The 15598-nt window shown below is 47.7% G+C and overlaps 1 protein-coding gene across 1 annotated transcript in view; it reads left to right on the forward strand.

Moving 5' to 3' along the window:
* Nucleotides 1–15598, forward strand: part of IL17REL (interleukin 17 receptor E like) — a 19453-nt gene that overhangs the window by 1587 nt on the left and 2268 nt on the right. Inside the window, exons 5-10 of the mRNA XM_008066634.2 lie at nucleotides 74–128; nucleotides 689–852; nucleotides 922–966; nucleotides 1256–1313; nucleotides 1608–1704; nucleotides 6038–6134. Of these exons, the coding sequence (XP_008064825.2) occupies nucleotides 74–128; nucleotides 689–852; nucleotides 922–966; nucleotides 1256–1313; nucleotides 1608–1704; nucleotides 6038–6134 (516 nt within the window). The remainder of the gene's footprint in view (nucleotides 1–73; nucleotides 129–688; nucleotides 853–921; nucleotides 967–1255; nucleotides 1314–1607; nucleotides 1705–6037; nucleotides 6135–15598) is intronic.

The raw sequence follows: 15598 nt of genomic DNA on the forward strand, positions 1-15598 counted from the left end.
GAGGATGTGGCCTCTCCTTCGGGGAGGGGACAGAGGGACGGGTGGGCCGCGCTGACCTCAGCCTCCTGCGCAGGTCTGGTCTGCGACACCTGACGCTGTGAGGATACAGATCTGCCCCTTTGAAGACGGTAAGTGTGATGCGGAGGCGGAGAAGCAGGGGATAGTGGCCTGACCCAGCTCGAGGCTGATGACATGCAGCGGGGGGTGAGACATGAAGGGCAGGCCCAACTAGAGTCCCTGAGCTTGTTAGGGAGGGCTTGTCACCAAGGGTGTGGCCAGGACAAGCCCCTCCATGTGACAGAACCTGTTCATGGATGTTGGTGTGCACGTGTGTGTACACGAAGTGTACGTGCATGCAGTATACAAGCGTGCACATGTGGTGGCCCAGTTCACCTCACAAAAACAAGTCATTTAAGAGGAACCTCTCTCTGAAGGAAGTAGGAGAAATACCTTGCTCTGAGCTCTGCTCAGGAACACTGCAGACGCACACACATGCATGCACGTGTCCCCATGCACACACACCCATGCACATGTACACTCACCCACAGACTTGGGCCAGGGCTCAGAGACCCACAGAACTACTCCTGACCCTGGCCCAACAGTCACTCCGTGAGTGCTAGGCCCTGTGAGCCTGTTGGCAGCCAGGGTAGGGCACAGCTGACCTGTGTTTTGGGGAGGGCCCCTGTAGACACAGAGGCGCTGTGGGACACCATCCACTACCATCCTGGAAGCCAGGCGCTGAGCTGGAAGCCCACCTGCCCTGTGAGTGGCCACGTGAGCCTGTGCTGGCGCCCACGGCCTGAGGCCCGCTGCCGTGAGCTGCAGCACTCCCGCCAGCTGGCACATGGCAGAGTGAGTGCCCACCCAACAGGGATGGGGGTGGGCATGGATAGTCATGTCCCTGACCTGAGCCGTCCTCAGGTGCGGTACCCAATGGTGGACACACAGCCTCAGCTTTGCCTTAAGGTGAGTCGGCAAGGGAGAGCCTGCCACATGCACTGCTGGAACTGGGGGAGGAGACAAGGAGGTAGGTGGAGGGGCCAGGGGGCATCGGGGCAGGGATCTGGGCCCTGCCTAGCCTTGGACTCCAGCCTCCCAGCTGTCCCTCAGACCACCCTCCTGATCTCAATGGTTGAGCTTAGAGCCCAGGGAGGGAAGCCCTGAAGTTGAGCTAAGAGCCCAGGGAGGGAAGCCTGTCTCCGTCCCCAACCCCCGCACTCACTCCCCCACACCTGCACCTCTCACCCCTCTGCAGTTCACCACCAGCCTGGGTTTCCAGGTGAGGTGTCCATTTGAACAACATCGCTTCCCAGGTGAGCTGCCCTCGGGGCTGTGCAGCATGAATGCAGCAAATAACGCCTTCTCCTTGGCTCCATATGACATCTCTTGGTCAGGGAGGCAGGATAACAGGGTACTCGGTCAGTGACAGGCCCAGTAGAATGGGAGCGGTATGGTCGGCGGGTGCCAGGCCCACTAGGGAAAGAAGCGAGGTGGGCAAGGTGCTGGGCTTGTTGTGTGCCTCACCCTTCACCCCCTGCAGCCTGGAAGATGGTCATCCAACCTTCACCCATGCAGGGCCACCTCCGGGCCACCTTCTTCTCGTCCAGTCCCGCCCACTTCCAGGTGCGCCTGTGTCACAGAAGGAAGTCTCCACTCCCTACCTGCCAACCAGGGCTCCAGGCCAGCCGCCTCCCTCCAGCCTCAGTGAGCCAGGTAGGATGGGGCGCCATCCTGGGGAGAGGAGGGTGGCTGAACCCCCTCACTTTTCTGTGATACCTTCTATTGCCCATCTGGACGAGGGTGTAGGATAAGGACATGGTGTAGCCCTGTCTGCCTCTTCCCCCGCCCAGGGTGACCCCACAGCAGACCCTGCCATGACCTTCCTGGACATTCCCTGGGAGGAGGCCTGTGCCCCAGGCATCTGCATCCAGGTGAGTGTTGCTGTCCAGCCCAGTCCCACTTCCACCTCCACTCCCAGACTTCAGGTCACATGCCCACCCCCTATTTCCCATCCCCAACCATAAGCCTCTAAGGGAGGAGGAGCGCCTACCTCCCCAAGTGAGCAGCCTCTCCAGGCCATTCCTCTGGGAGGTTGGGTACAGGTAGGGGTTACAAGAGGCTGTGTTGACTGGGCTGCCTCGTATCTGCAGGGCTGGAGGACCGATGTGCGCTTTTCCATCCCCCAGCAGCTGTGCAACCTCCAGTGCAATCAGTGCCCCACACTCAGGGGCTGCGGGAGGTCGAAGACTGGACCCAGCACTCCCTGCCTCCCACTGTGAGCTGGGTGTGGTGTGCACTGAACAGGAAACAGGGGGGAGGGGGGAGGCTGTTGAGGATGGGGAGAAGAGAACAGAGGGGCCCCCTCTTGGAGTCAAGCAAGCTTCTGAGCCAAGGTGGAGTCCTGAGCCTACCGCTGCCCCGCGGCCTCACAGTCCCTTCTGTTCACACACTGCTGGGCCTCCCAAGTGCCCTTCCCTGGTCTCCTTCTGTCAGTGGCATGGCTTCCACCTCCCTGGGCATCCACATCTCCCGACCAGGGCTCTGGTTCCAACTCTCCGACTACTTGGGATGTCCCTCCGTCCCCCCAGCCCCTGAGGCCCAGACTTCCAGGACCCAGGGTTCACAAGATTCTGCCCAGTGGACAGAGTGTGTGGGTACTGGGTGTAGCCTCTGCCTTGGAGTCCAAGAAGACTCAGAGCTGGCACCCCTACCAGCTCCTGAATGTGTGAGCTCCAAAGTTTGCCTGGTTTTGGGATGGAGGGGGACTGCAAGAGTCATGAAATAGGAGAGGTAGGAGGAGGCAGATGAGACCAGCTTCTGGGCACCCAGGGCCTCTCAATACCCTTCCCAAGAAGCACAGGTGGGCCAGGCAGGGGTCTCAGTAATGTCTCCTCAGCTCTGCTGAGTCACAGCAATTTCAGAGCAGCCCACAGCCTCCTACCCACAAGGACAGCCCAGGGCCTATGGAGGGACCCTCAGACCTTTATCTCTCCCGATCCCTAGCAAGGCTTTTTGGCCAAGCTTGAGTCCTGCTCCCCAGCAAAGGTCACCTCCAGCAGGTCACAAGCCAAAGGGGTCAGGTGGCTGGTCTGGTGATCCCAAAGGCTGGCTCCAGCCACTGCTGTAGTTCCAGTGCCTTGCTGGGCAAATCCCAGGGACAGGCCTTGGGACAGACAGTGGGAGGGACTCAAGTGGGAGACATCTTGGGGGGCACCCTACTGCTCTTGGGGTCCTCCTTCACTGGCCCTGATGAACCTCCCTGGAGACTGGACACCTGCCAGCTGCCTACTAGCACTGGCTCCCCAGGACTGGGTACCCCAGGAAGGCCCGCCTAGTGAGCCCTGAGCAACTGGGGTCTGCAGCTCTCTCCCTGTAGTCCCATCCCCCCAACACAATAGGGAGAAGGTGGGGAGGGGCTATGCCTCAGATGAGGTTTGAGCTAGACAACCTGAGCCAGCACCACCCCCATGTCTCTCCCCAGCTGCCACCCATGAGACAGCAGCCTGAGACCAGGTGGCTCATCACAAACAAGTAGGTGTCGGGGCCACACTGCTGGGGTGGGGACAGGAGACCAACCCACAGCTTCTGGCAGATAAGGCCAGACTCTCCCCACCCTCCTCCCCCCCCCGCCCCCTCAGAATGTGAGGATTGTCTTACCTGACCACAGGCTGCAGGGCCCAGGCATCTTCCAGTTCTCCAGAGTCCTGCAGCTCCAAGGGAGTCCTTAGGGGCTGAGCCAAGTGCTTCAAGTTACATGAAGGACCAACCATCAACCCTTTCCTGAGCCCCTTGAGGACAGGTAGAATCTGGGTGGGCTGCCCTCTTTTCCAGAGAGCTCAGAGGCTGACCTTCCCTGCCTCAGCTGGGTCCCAGCCTCCCTCGTGGACAACTCACGGTCACTGTTCCTGACCCTGAAGACCAGGCAGTGGCCTCCTGCCCCTGCAGTTGCCCAGAGCTTCCCCAGTGATCTTGTACAGGATGTGACCCCACTCTTTCCAAAACTGACCAGGCCCAAGGTGGTCGAAGACGACCCTAGCTTCTGTCCAGAGCACTCCCATGCTGGCTAGAGTCTACTTCTCCCTCCACCCTTGGGTACTGAGTGCCACCTGGGCACCCACCCCACCTGGTTCCCTCTTAGAGGGTCTCAGTCGCCCAAGCTCAGCTCCACCCACCCAGCGTGGTTTGGTCACTTTCGTAGTCTCAGGGGCCACCTGCGCAGAGGCCATCTGCTGGGACGTGCCATTCTCACGCATTTCACATTTATTGAGGCCACCAAGTACCATCCATGCTGAAGGGCCACAGAGTGACCCTGGGCTCTGTGTTGACACTTCTTAGTCAGGGAGGTAGGACAACAGAGTACTGGGCCAGCAAAGTGCCCAGTCAGATGGAAGAAGTACAGTGGGCAGGTGCCAGGCCCACTGGAGAGGGAAGGGAGGTGGGTGAGGTGCTGGGCCCTGCAGTGCCTGTGGGGTCTGCCCTCACAGAACTCTCCTATGGTTCACAAGGACTACCTGGCTCCCCCTGCCCTCTGGAGTCTGGTCATCATCTGAGGGACATGTGCAGGGACACATGTCCCAGGCCTGGCCCCAACAGTAGTCGTGCTCAGTCTGCAAATGCACTCCCACTCTGACTGCCCTCCTTCAGCCAGCCAGGGCCATTGAGTCGTCTTTTCTCTCCTGCAACGGGGGCTGCTGCCACTGGCAGATTGGGGTGTTGCAGAGCCGGCAAGCCCCCCTTCACTCAGTAAACATCTGGTTGCCTCTACCCTAAAGACAGAGGTTCTGATCTGTGGGGCAAGGTGGCCTTTTGGGGAGGGTGGGGGGAATATTATCGGCCCCAAGTGTACCTATTAAAATAGAGCCCAGGCCTGGGGGAAGGACAAGGACTGGGTGGTGACAGTGTCCGGGACAAAGCTAGACCATGGAAGCAATGGAGTACCCCTACCAGGCTGGACCTGAGAACATCCCAAAGGCTGGGGATGCCAACACCCCTTATGCCCACCCCTGTGAGAGTGTGGGGTGTGTGGGGATGGGTCAGAGCCTTCCCTGGGGTTGGGATGCCCTTGGGACTCAGCTAGGGAGGGACAGGTCCCCAGGAGTAGACTTCTGGTCAGCTGCAGTTGACATTACATAGTATGACTAAACATTTCTGTCCAAGTCTTTCCATAAAGGAGCCATAGATGGGGCACCCCAGGGGCACAGAAGCCAGGTCAGATGAGAAGCTTGAAAGGCCATGTTTGGGGGACCAGGGGCACAGAGGCCAGAGGGGAATGCAGACAGAGAACATGCTCCAGGTATCCCCTCCCTAACCTGGAGATCAGGGTCTCGGGGTTGATAGGCTACAGCTCTGCCCTCACCATGTCTCCCCTGGAGACCCTGTCCACCCAGATGGGAGGCAAGTGTCCCGGATCAGCTGGACAGCCTCTGTCCCAAGTTCCTCCTCTTAACTCCTGGACCAGCCAAGGGCACTCCTGGCAATGCACAGAGACCCCTTGACCCAGGGCTATTCCAGGAATCCTTGCTACCTTGGAGGCAGGGAGTGGGGAGACTTTGCAGGAGGGGTGTCGTGGGGCTGAGCTTCTAACTGACAACTGCTGACTCCCTCATGCCTTCATCATAGCCCCGGCCCTCCCATAGATGGGGGAAACTGAGGCCAAAACAAAGGTTATGTTCAGATCCCAGCTGCCCTACCATCACTCTGAGACAAGAGAGGCACCTGCTGGAAGACACATATGTGCTGCTACCAAGTGGTGGTGGCACTCAGTGCCAATTCTAAGCCAGATCCACCACCCTATCCCCATACCCAGGGTCCCACAGACCTCCTGCCTTGGCCAGTGACACTGCCCCCTCTTCCCCTACCTCAGGCTACACCTTCCCAGGAGAATACTGAGGAATCTGGGTTGCAGAATGGGAGGATGAACTAAGGGAGGTAGCAAAGTCCCCAGACTTTCCCCAGCAGACAGCCTCAGCTCTCCTCTGGACCCACAGTTTAACCTGGATGAAATTTGGACATCAATGTGCCTCATTCACTCATTCAGCAGGCACATTCTACAAATCCACCGGCCCCTGGGCACTGACCCAACACCGGGAACAAACAGCCAGTCACATCCCTGGGCCCTGCAGCTGGGGGAGCAAGTCAGAGTGTACCCAGCACTGAGGGGTTTCCTGAGTCAGAATTCTCAGTGCTAAAACCAGGACGCCCAAGCAAACTGGGATCATGGGTTATTTTATCTGGAGCAGACCTCTGTGTGGGGGAGAAAAACAACAAACATGCTAAATAAGTAAATGATATGGAATGTCCAATGCCAGTATGGGTGTGAAGAACACGGACAGGAGAGCAAATAGTGAATGGGGGGTAAAATTCAAAATAGGGGGACCCAGGAAGCCTCAGACGCAGTGACACGTGAACAGAAAGGGCAGAGGCAGGGCCTTCGAATTGCCTGCTTCTAACAGGATCCCTGACTGCCTCACAAAGGAACAGCCGGGGACAGCAGGCGGTAGCAGGCAGGCTGGGAGAAATGTGGAGGGTGAGGCCATGGGGTGTCCCAGCACGTAAGTGTAAGAGAGACCAATGCTTTGGCCTTAGAGACTTGAGGGCAAAGCTCCATCCTCTGAGATGTGGGACTCAGCACACCAGGTCTGGGGGAAGCTAAGGAGCTAATGTTTGGACATGACAAGTTTGAGCTGCCTGTGAGACATTCGTTCATTTCCCACCACTTATGTATACTCCCTCCCTCATTGAACAAAACAGACACAGATCCCTTCTTAGGGAAGAGGAGAGAGACATAAACATTTTTAAGTGAGTAAATTATTTAGGACATAAGAAGGGTCATTCAGAAAGAAAAAGCACAGCTAGATAAAGAAGGAGATGGGGGTAGAGTAGCAGGGTGGGTCTCAAGAAGGTGATATTTATGCAAAGATGTGAAAGAAATAAGAGAGTTAGTGGACACGGACCGCGCCTTTGGGAGGCTGAGGTGAGTGGATTGCCTGAGCCCGCAGGTTCAACACCCGCCTGGGCAACAAGACCTCATCTCTAATAAATCAGAAAATCAGCCGGGCGTGGTAGTGCATGCCTGTAATTCCAGCTACTTGGAAGGCTGAGGTGGAAGGATCGCCGGAGCCCAGCAGGTCGAGGCTGCGGTGGCCGGCAGCGGCCACCGCACTCCAGTCTGGGTGACAGAGTGAGACTCCAACTCAAAAAAAAAAGAGACCAACAATTAAAAATAAAATTTCCTGCCATGCCAGTGTGTCCTTTCACAATTGTAGAAAAGAATTAAAAATTGTATTACTGAGTAAGCACTAAACTAGCCTGCAATGAGCACCACAGGCAACCTGCTCTACAGATTGCAAAGACAGAAATAAATCTCACCCATTGGCAGGTACAACCCATTGCATAAATGCTCTCAAGACAAATGATAACTTGTTTTCAAGAGCACTTGGCATAAAGCCTATTTTGTCTGACAATAATATAGCCATCTCAACTTGCTGTTGGTCACTGTTTGCATGCAATGTCTTATTCTATTATTTTATTTTCAACCTCTGTGTGTCTTCGTATTTAAAATGAGTCTCTTCTCCACAGCATGTATATGGATCATGTCTTTTGTATGCGTGCTGTTAATGTCTGCTTTTTAATCGGAGAGTTTAATCCATTTACATTTAAAGTAATTGTTAGGAGGGAAAGACTTACTTATGCCATTTAACCATTTGTTTTCTATGTCTTTTTTTTCCCCTCAATTCCTCTACTACTGCCTTGTTTGGTATGTAGATTATTATTATTATTATCATTATTATTATTATTATCATCTTGAGTTGGAGTCTCACTCCGTCGCCCAGGCTGGAGTACAGTGGCACACTCATGGCCACCGCAGCCTTGACCTGCTGGGCTCAGGTGATCCTTCCACCTCAGTCTTCCAAGTAGCTGGACCTACAAGCATGCGCCATCACCCAGCTAATTTTTTATTTATTTATTGTATAAATGAGGTCTCACCAAGTTGCCCAGGCTGGTCTTGAACCCATGAGTTCAGGCAATCCTCACACCTCAGCCTCCCAAAGTGCTGGGATTATAGACGTAAGCCATCATGCCTGGCCTATTTTTTATAATATGCCAATTTTATTCTCTTCTTTCCTTTTCTATATATGTTTCATTATCTTCTTAGTTGTTACTCTGGTTATTACAATTAAAATCTAAAACTTGTAAAAATCTAGTTGGAAATAATGCCAACTTAGTTCCAATAGTATATAAACACTCTGCTCCTATACATCTCCATTCTTTCCCCATTGTAATTGTCATATATACACCTTTATATACTCTGTGCCCATTAACATAAATTTATAATTATTATTTTATAAATCTGTCTTTTAAATCATATAGGGAAAAATGGGAGTTATATAAACCACAACTACATTAATACTGAATGTTATATTTTTCTATGTAGTAACTTTTACTAGTGTTCTTTATTTCTTCATATGGCTTAGAGTCACTGCCTAATGTCCTTTTATTTCAGCCTGAAGGACTTCCTTTAATGTTTCTAGTAGGTTAGAGAACTAATAATGAACTCCTGAGTCTTTATTTATCTGAAAATATCTTAGTTTTCTCCTTTATTTTTGAATAATAGTTTTTACTGGATATAGAATTCTGAGTTGACAGGTGTGTTTGTTTTCTATTTCAGGACTTTAAATATGTCATACCACAGCCTTCTGGTCTCCAAAGCTTCTGATGAGAAATCTGCTGAAAATCTTATTGAGGATCCCTTGTATGTGACCAGTTGCTTCTCTCTTGCTGCTTTTTTGGTTTTTTTGCTTTATCTTTTGACAATTTGACAACCTTGTTTCCTGATGTGGATCTCTTTGAGTTTGCCTTGACTGGAGTTTGTTGAGATTCTTAGATATCTAGATCATGTATTTTATCAAATTTGAGGGAGTTTGGGGATATTATTCCTTCAAGTATTTTTCTTTCTTTTTCTCTCTTTTCCTTTTAGGATTCCCATACTGTGCATATTGGTATGCTTGATGGTGTCCCACAGGTTCCTCAGGTTATTTCATTTATCTTCATTCTTCTTTCTTTCTGCTCTTCAGAGTGAATAATTTTTGTTATTTTGTTTTTGAGTTGAAGTCTTACTCTGTTACCCAGGCTGCAGTGCAGTAGCACACTCACAGCTACCACAAACTAGACCTGGTGGGTTCAGGTGATTCTTTCACCTCAGCCTTCCAAGTAGCTTCCAAGTAACCTTCCTATATGATTTAAGAGGACCACCATGCCTGGCTAGTTCTTTTATTTATTGTAGAGACAAGGTCTTGCCAAGTTGCCCAGGCTGGTCTTGAATCCCTGAGTTCAGGTAATCCTCTCACCTTCACCTCCCCAAGTGTTGGGATTTCAGGCATGATCCACCACACCCGGTCCAGAGTGGACAATTTCAATTGTCTTGTCTTCAAGTTCCCTGATCTTTTCTTCTACATGCACAAATCTAACATCAAACCTCTCTCATGAATTTTTGTTTCATCTATTGTGCTTTTCAGCTTAATATTTTCTACTTGATTCCTTTGTGTAATTGATATATCTTAATTGGTGTTACCCCTGTGTTCATACCTTGTTTTCCTGATCTTCTTTAGCTCTACATCCATATTTTCCTTCAGCTTGTTGAACAAATTTAAAGTTGATGTAACATTTTTGTGATTCTAATATCTGAACAGCTTCAGAGATTATTTCTATAAAGTTATCTCTTTTCCCCCTGTGAATAAGACATACTTTTCTGTCTTTTTGTGTGTTTTGTAATTTTGTGTTGAACACTAGACATTTTGAGTATTATAATGTGGTAACTCTGAAAATCAGATTCTCCCTAGCCTCACAAATTGCTAGTTTTTAGTTATGAGGCTACAATAGTCCATTTGTTTAGTGATTTTTCTCAATCTCTTTTTGCAGATTCTGTATTCCTTGTTATGTGTAGTCACTGAAGTTTCTGTTTTTTTTTAATCTTTGCATTCAGCCAGTGATCTAACAGAGATTTCCTTAGATGTCAAAATAAAAAAGATGTCTCTTTAAATCTTTCAGTACAATCCACATTAAGGAACTAAAAATGGAGAGAGGAAACTAAACCCAAATCTAGCAGAAGGAGGTAATAATAAAGATTAATGTATAGATAAATGATATAGAGAATATAAAAGTAAAAATAAATCAACAAAATCAAAAGCTAGTTCAGTGAAAATATCAACAAAATGGACAAACCTTTGCTAGATTAACTAAGAAAAAAAGGCAGAAGACTAAAGATCTCAAATGAACTGGGGGCATTACTACTGATTTTATAGAAATAAAAAGGATTCTAAGAGAACTGTAAGCAACAAATTTGATAATCTAGATGAAATTTACAAATTTTTCACAGCACACAAACTATCAAACTGACTCAAAAAGAAATCGAAAGGCCAACTAGATCTATAACAAGTAAGGAGATTGATTCAATGATCAAAAACCTCTCAACAATGAAAAGTTCAGGACCAGAGGGCTTCACTGATGGACTATAGCAAACATTTAGAGAAGAATTAATACTAACTATTCCTAAACATTGAGGAGGAGGAAGCACTTCCTATTTCTATAAGACCATAATTAACCTGATAATAAAGCCAGAATGGCACTGCAAGAAAAAAACTGCAGGCCAATATCCTTTATGAATATAGATGCACACATTCTCAACAAAATACCAGCAAACTGAATTCAGTAGCATATTAAAAGGATGATACCCTATGACCAGGTGGGATTTATTCCAGGAATGCAAAGATGATTCATCATGCAAAAATCAATCAATGTAATACATAACATTTATAGAATGAAAGGGGGAAAAATCACCTCCATTGATGCAGATAAAACACTTGACACGATGCTTTCATGATAAAAATGCTCAGTGAACTAGGAATAAAAGGGAATTTTCTCAACATAATAAAGATCATATATAAAAAACCCATAGCCAACATTATACTCAATGATGAAGAACTGAAAACTTTCTCCCTAAGATCAGGAACAAGACAAGGATGTCCATTTTCAATACTTCTGTTCAAGGTAGTACTGACAGTACTAGCCAGAGCAATTAAAAAAGAAAAAAAAGCATTCAAATTAAAGAAAATATTGAAATTATCTCTATTTGAAGATGACAGGATCATATATGTAGAAAATTTTTATAAATCCATACAAAAATACTTTTAAGAACTAACAAACAAATTAATCAAAGTCGTAAGATAAAAATCCAGCACACAAAGAAGTTGCACACACTAGCAATGAACAATGCAAAAAGAAAACTAAGAAAACAATTCCATGTATAATAGTACCAAAAATAATCAAAGACTTAACTGAAGAGGTGGAAGACTTGTACCCCAAAGACTTGCACACTACAAAATATTGCTGAAAGAAATTAAACAAGACTCTAAATAAATGGAAAGACATCTGTGTTCATGGATTGGAAGACTTAATATTGTTAAGATGACAATGCTGGGCACAGTTGCACATGATTGCAGTCTCAGCCACTTTATTCAGGAGCCTGAGGCAGGAGAATCACTTAGCTCAGGAGTTGGAGGCTGCATTGAGCTAGGATCACACCAATGCACTCCAGCTCTGGGTGACAGATCAAAACCCTGTCTCTAAAAAATAAAGAAAAAATAACAATACTACCCAAAATGGTCTACGAATTCAATGTAAACTCTATCAAAATCCCTACAGTGTTTTTTTTTTTGCAGAAATTGAGAACTATCCCAAAGTTTATATGGAATATCATGGGACCTGAAGAGCCAAAATACTTTTGAAAATCAACAAAGATGGACTCATATTTCCTGATTTTAAAACTTACCACAAAGCAGCAATAATCAAACTTGTGTAGTATTGGCATAGGATAGATATACAGCTCAATAGAACAAAATTGAGAGCTAAGAAATAAACTCACATATATGGTCAACGGATTTCCAACAGAACAAAAAGACTATTTAATGGAGAAAGGACAGTCTCTTTGACAAAGGGGAAAACTATATCCACATGCAAAATAATAAACTTGGATCCTTACCTTATTCTATATTCAAAAATTAGCTCCAAATGGGTTAAGAACCAAATTTAAGAGTTAAAACTATAAAACTCTTGGAAGAAAACACAGGGAAAAATCTTTATGACCTTGGATTTGACAGTGGCTTCTTAAACATGACGCTGAAAGCATAGGCAACAAAAGAAAATAAATCAATAGAGTTCATCAAAATTAAACACTTTTGTGCATCAAAGGACATTATCAAAAGAGTGAAAAGACAACCCACAGAACAGGAGAAAATATTTGCAAATCATATCTCTGATAAGGTTCTTCAAATATTCTGATAATCCAAAATATATAAATAATTCCAACAATGCAACAACAAAAAGACAAACAGTCCAACTAACAAATGGACTTTTCTTTTTCTTGAATCATAATATCACTCTGACTCAGGGTGGAGTGCAATGGCACACTCATGGTCACCGCAGCCTCAGCCTGCTGGGCTCAGGTAATCCTTCTGCCTCAGCCTTTCAAGTAGCTGGAACTACAGGCTTGCACCACCATGCCTGGCTAATTTTTTTATTTACTGTAGAAACAAGGTCTCAAAATAAAATAAATTGCCCAGGCTGGTCTCTAACCCCTGGGCTTAGGCAAGCCTCTCACCTTTGCCTCCCAAAGTGCAGGGATTACAGGTGTGAGCCACCGCGCCCAGTCACAAGTGGACTTTGGTAAACATTTCTCCAGGCCGAGCTTGGTGGCTCAGCCTGTAATCCCAGCATTTTGGGAGGCCGAGGCGAATGGATTGCCTGAGCCCGCGGGTTCGAGACCAGCCCAGGCAACTTGGCAAGACCTCGTCTCTACAATAAATAAAAAATCAGCTGGGCATGGTAGCATACGCCTGCAGTTCCGGCTACTTGGAAGGCTGAGGCGGAAGGATTGCCGGAACCCAACAGGTCAACGCTGGGGTAGCCATGAGTGTGCCACTATACTCCAGCCTGGGCGACCCAGAGTGAGACTCTGCTGAGGTGGCCATGAGTGTGCCACTGTACTCCAGTCTGGGCAACAGAGTGAGACTCCACCTCAAAAATTTGGAAAAAAATTTTCTCCAAAGAAGATATACAAATGGCCAATTATCACATGAAAATATCATCAACATCATTAGTCATTGGGTAACTGCAAATCAAAACCACAATGAGATACCACTTCACATGCATTAGGTTGACATTAAAAAAAAAAACCGGGCTCAGTGGCTCAGCCTGTAATCCCACGCTTTGGGAGGCTGAGGTGAGTGGAGTGCCTGAATCTGAGGGTTCAAGACCCACCTGGACAACTTGGCGAGCCCTCATCTTTACAATAAACCAAAAAATTAGCCGGGTGTGGTAGCGTGCGCCTGTACTTGGAAGACTGAGGCGGAAGGATCGCCGGAGCCCAGCAGGTCGAAGCAGCCGGGAGCGTGCCACTGCACTCCAGCCTGTGACAGAGTGAGACTCCAACTCAAAATAAAATAAATAACAAAAATAACAGAACATAGTAACTGTTGAAAAGGATGTGGAGAAATTAGAACTCTCATATGTTGCTAATGGGAATGTAAAATGGTAGTCACAGTGGAAAATACAAGAAGAGGAGAGGAAAAATAAAACTGGAGTTATTTTTTGGAGGGTCAGTCCCTTGTGGTACAGGCTGCCCCCTCTAGGTAAGTGTTCTAAGGAACCCATCAGCATCAGTGTTCCGCTAGCCTTGTTGAAGAAGCTGTATTTGGCTTTAGTGAATTTCTTTTTGGAGATTCTTCAGTGTGTTTGCCCATTTCATGATGTGTGAATGACACGAACAGCCTGCCCATAACACACTGAGTGTTCAGCAGTTTTTGACCAAAAATGTCATGACCCCCGTGCCCCACCCTCCCTATTTACCTGATCTCACCTGGAACAACTTTTCTGTTTGTTTCCCCAATGAAAAAGTCCTCAAAGGGAAACGTTGTGCCTATGTGGAAGAGGTGAAACAAAAAATGGCAGAAGCACACTAAAAGGCATCAAATTTGATGATGCCTTCAAAAACTGTTTTGAGCAGTGGAAAACGCATCTCAATAGGTGTATTGCATCAAATAGAGAGTACTTTGAAGGTGACTAAAGTTTAAACATTTAAGAATAAATATAAAATTTTTAATAAATAAATTCTGGGTTTTTGAGTCCCCCTTGTAGTTTGGCAGTTATTCCAAAAACGAAACATAGAATTACCATAGGATCCAGCAATTCCACGCCTAGGTATATACCCCAAAGAATTGAAAACAGGAACTCAAAAAGATAATTGTACGCCAACGTTCATGACAACTTTATTCACAGTAGCCAAAAGATAAAAACGACCCAAGTATCCATCAAAAGTGAATGAACAGGCGAAGTGTAGTCTATTCGTGGAATAGAATGTTATCCAGTCCTAAAAAGGAATGAAGTTCCGATTCATCCTACAACATGGACAAGCCTTGAAAGCATTATGTTAAGTGAAACAAGTCAGATACAAAAGTTCACATATTGTAGTTTTCCACTTGTCTAGAACAGAAAAACTGATGGAGGTGTAAAGCGAATTAGAGGTTCCTATGACCTGAGGAGAAGGGAGAATGGAGAGTTAATGTTTTATGGGTATGGGGTTTCTGTTTGGGATGATTTCAAAGTTCTGGAAATACATAGTAGTGATGGTTGTGCATGTGCTTAATGCCACTGAATTACACACTTCAAATGGTTAAAATGGCAAATTTTGTTATGGATACTTTATCTCAATGGGAAAAAAAAATGTAAAGGACTTGACAGCACCATGTGTCACTCATAGTTCATCCTAAATTAACCTGGCAATTGGGGTGGCCATCTGTAAAACTTCTCGTATCTCTAAGTTAAAGTCCCACCAAGACAGGGAGAAAGGGGCGCTGTCTCCCTTGTCTACTTTTCGAAAAGATGACTCTGGGATCCTTAAGTGAAAGTTTTCCTCGGCTGTAAAACTGGCTGAGATTTACTCAGCCTTTCAAAGGAATGTCATACATCTCAGGGGACAGAAATAATTTACAAGTTTTCTAAAGGAAACGCTCTGAGAAAAGGGAGGTGGAGAATGTCTCCATCTTTATATCAGGGAAAATTCAATTTTGGATTTGTCCTTACCTGCACAACTCGGAGAGGAAGAGGGTTTGGGGCATAGGGAAGAGCCTGTGCAAAGGCCCTGGGGCCGCGCTGCTGCAGTCAACCAAGCGGGCAGGAAAAGGACACCGGAGGCGGGTGGCAAGAAGCCTCTGAACGAGAAGTCCCTGCTCTAGAGAAGCGGAGGCCGGTAGGAGAGCCCTCTGTGGGCAGGTCGGGCGCCGCTGTACCCGGAGAGAGGCCTCGATGGTGGCCGTGAACGTGTCAGGCGCCGCCAAATCTGGGATATATTCCCGGCAGAGTAGCTAGCTGAGCACATGAACGGGAGGACAACCCGGGAAGGCTCCGGGCCTTGGACCTGAGACCTGGAGCGGGCGTTTTGACCCACCGAGGTGGCCAGGTAGGTACGCGGGAGCGCGCTCCGGGCAAGGGCCGGGAATTCCGGGTGCGGGCGAGTCCGCGGTGGCCCGCCCTGGGCACGCGGCGA

This window comes from Carlito syrichta, unplaced genomic scaffold (assembly GCF_000164805.1).
Source record: "Carlito syrichta isolate Samal-C Ts95f unplaced genomic scaffold, Tarsius_syrichta-2.0.1 Scaffold309041, whole genome shotgun sequence".
NCBI classification, from domain to species: Eukaryota; Metazoa; Chordata; class Mammalia; order Primates; family Tarsiidae; genus Carlito; species Carlito syrichta.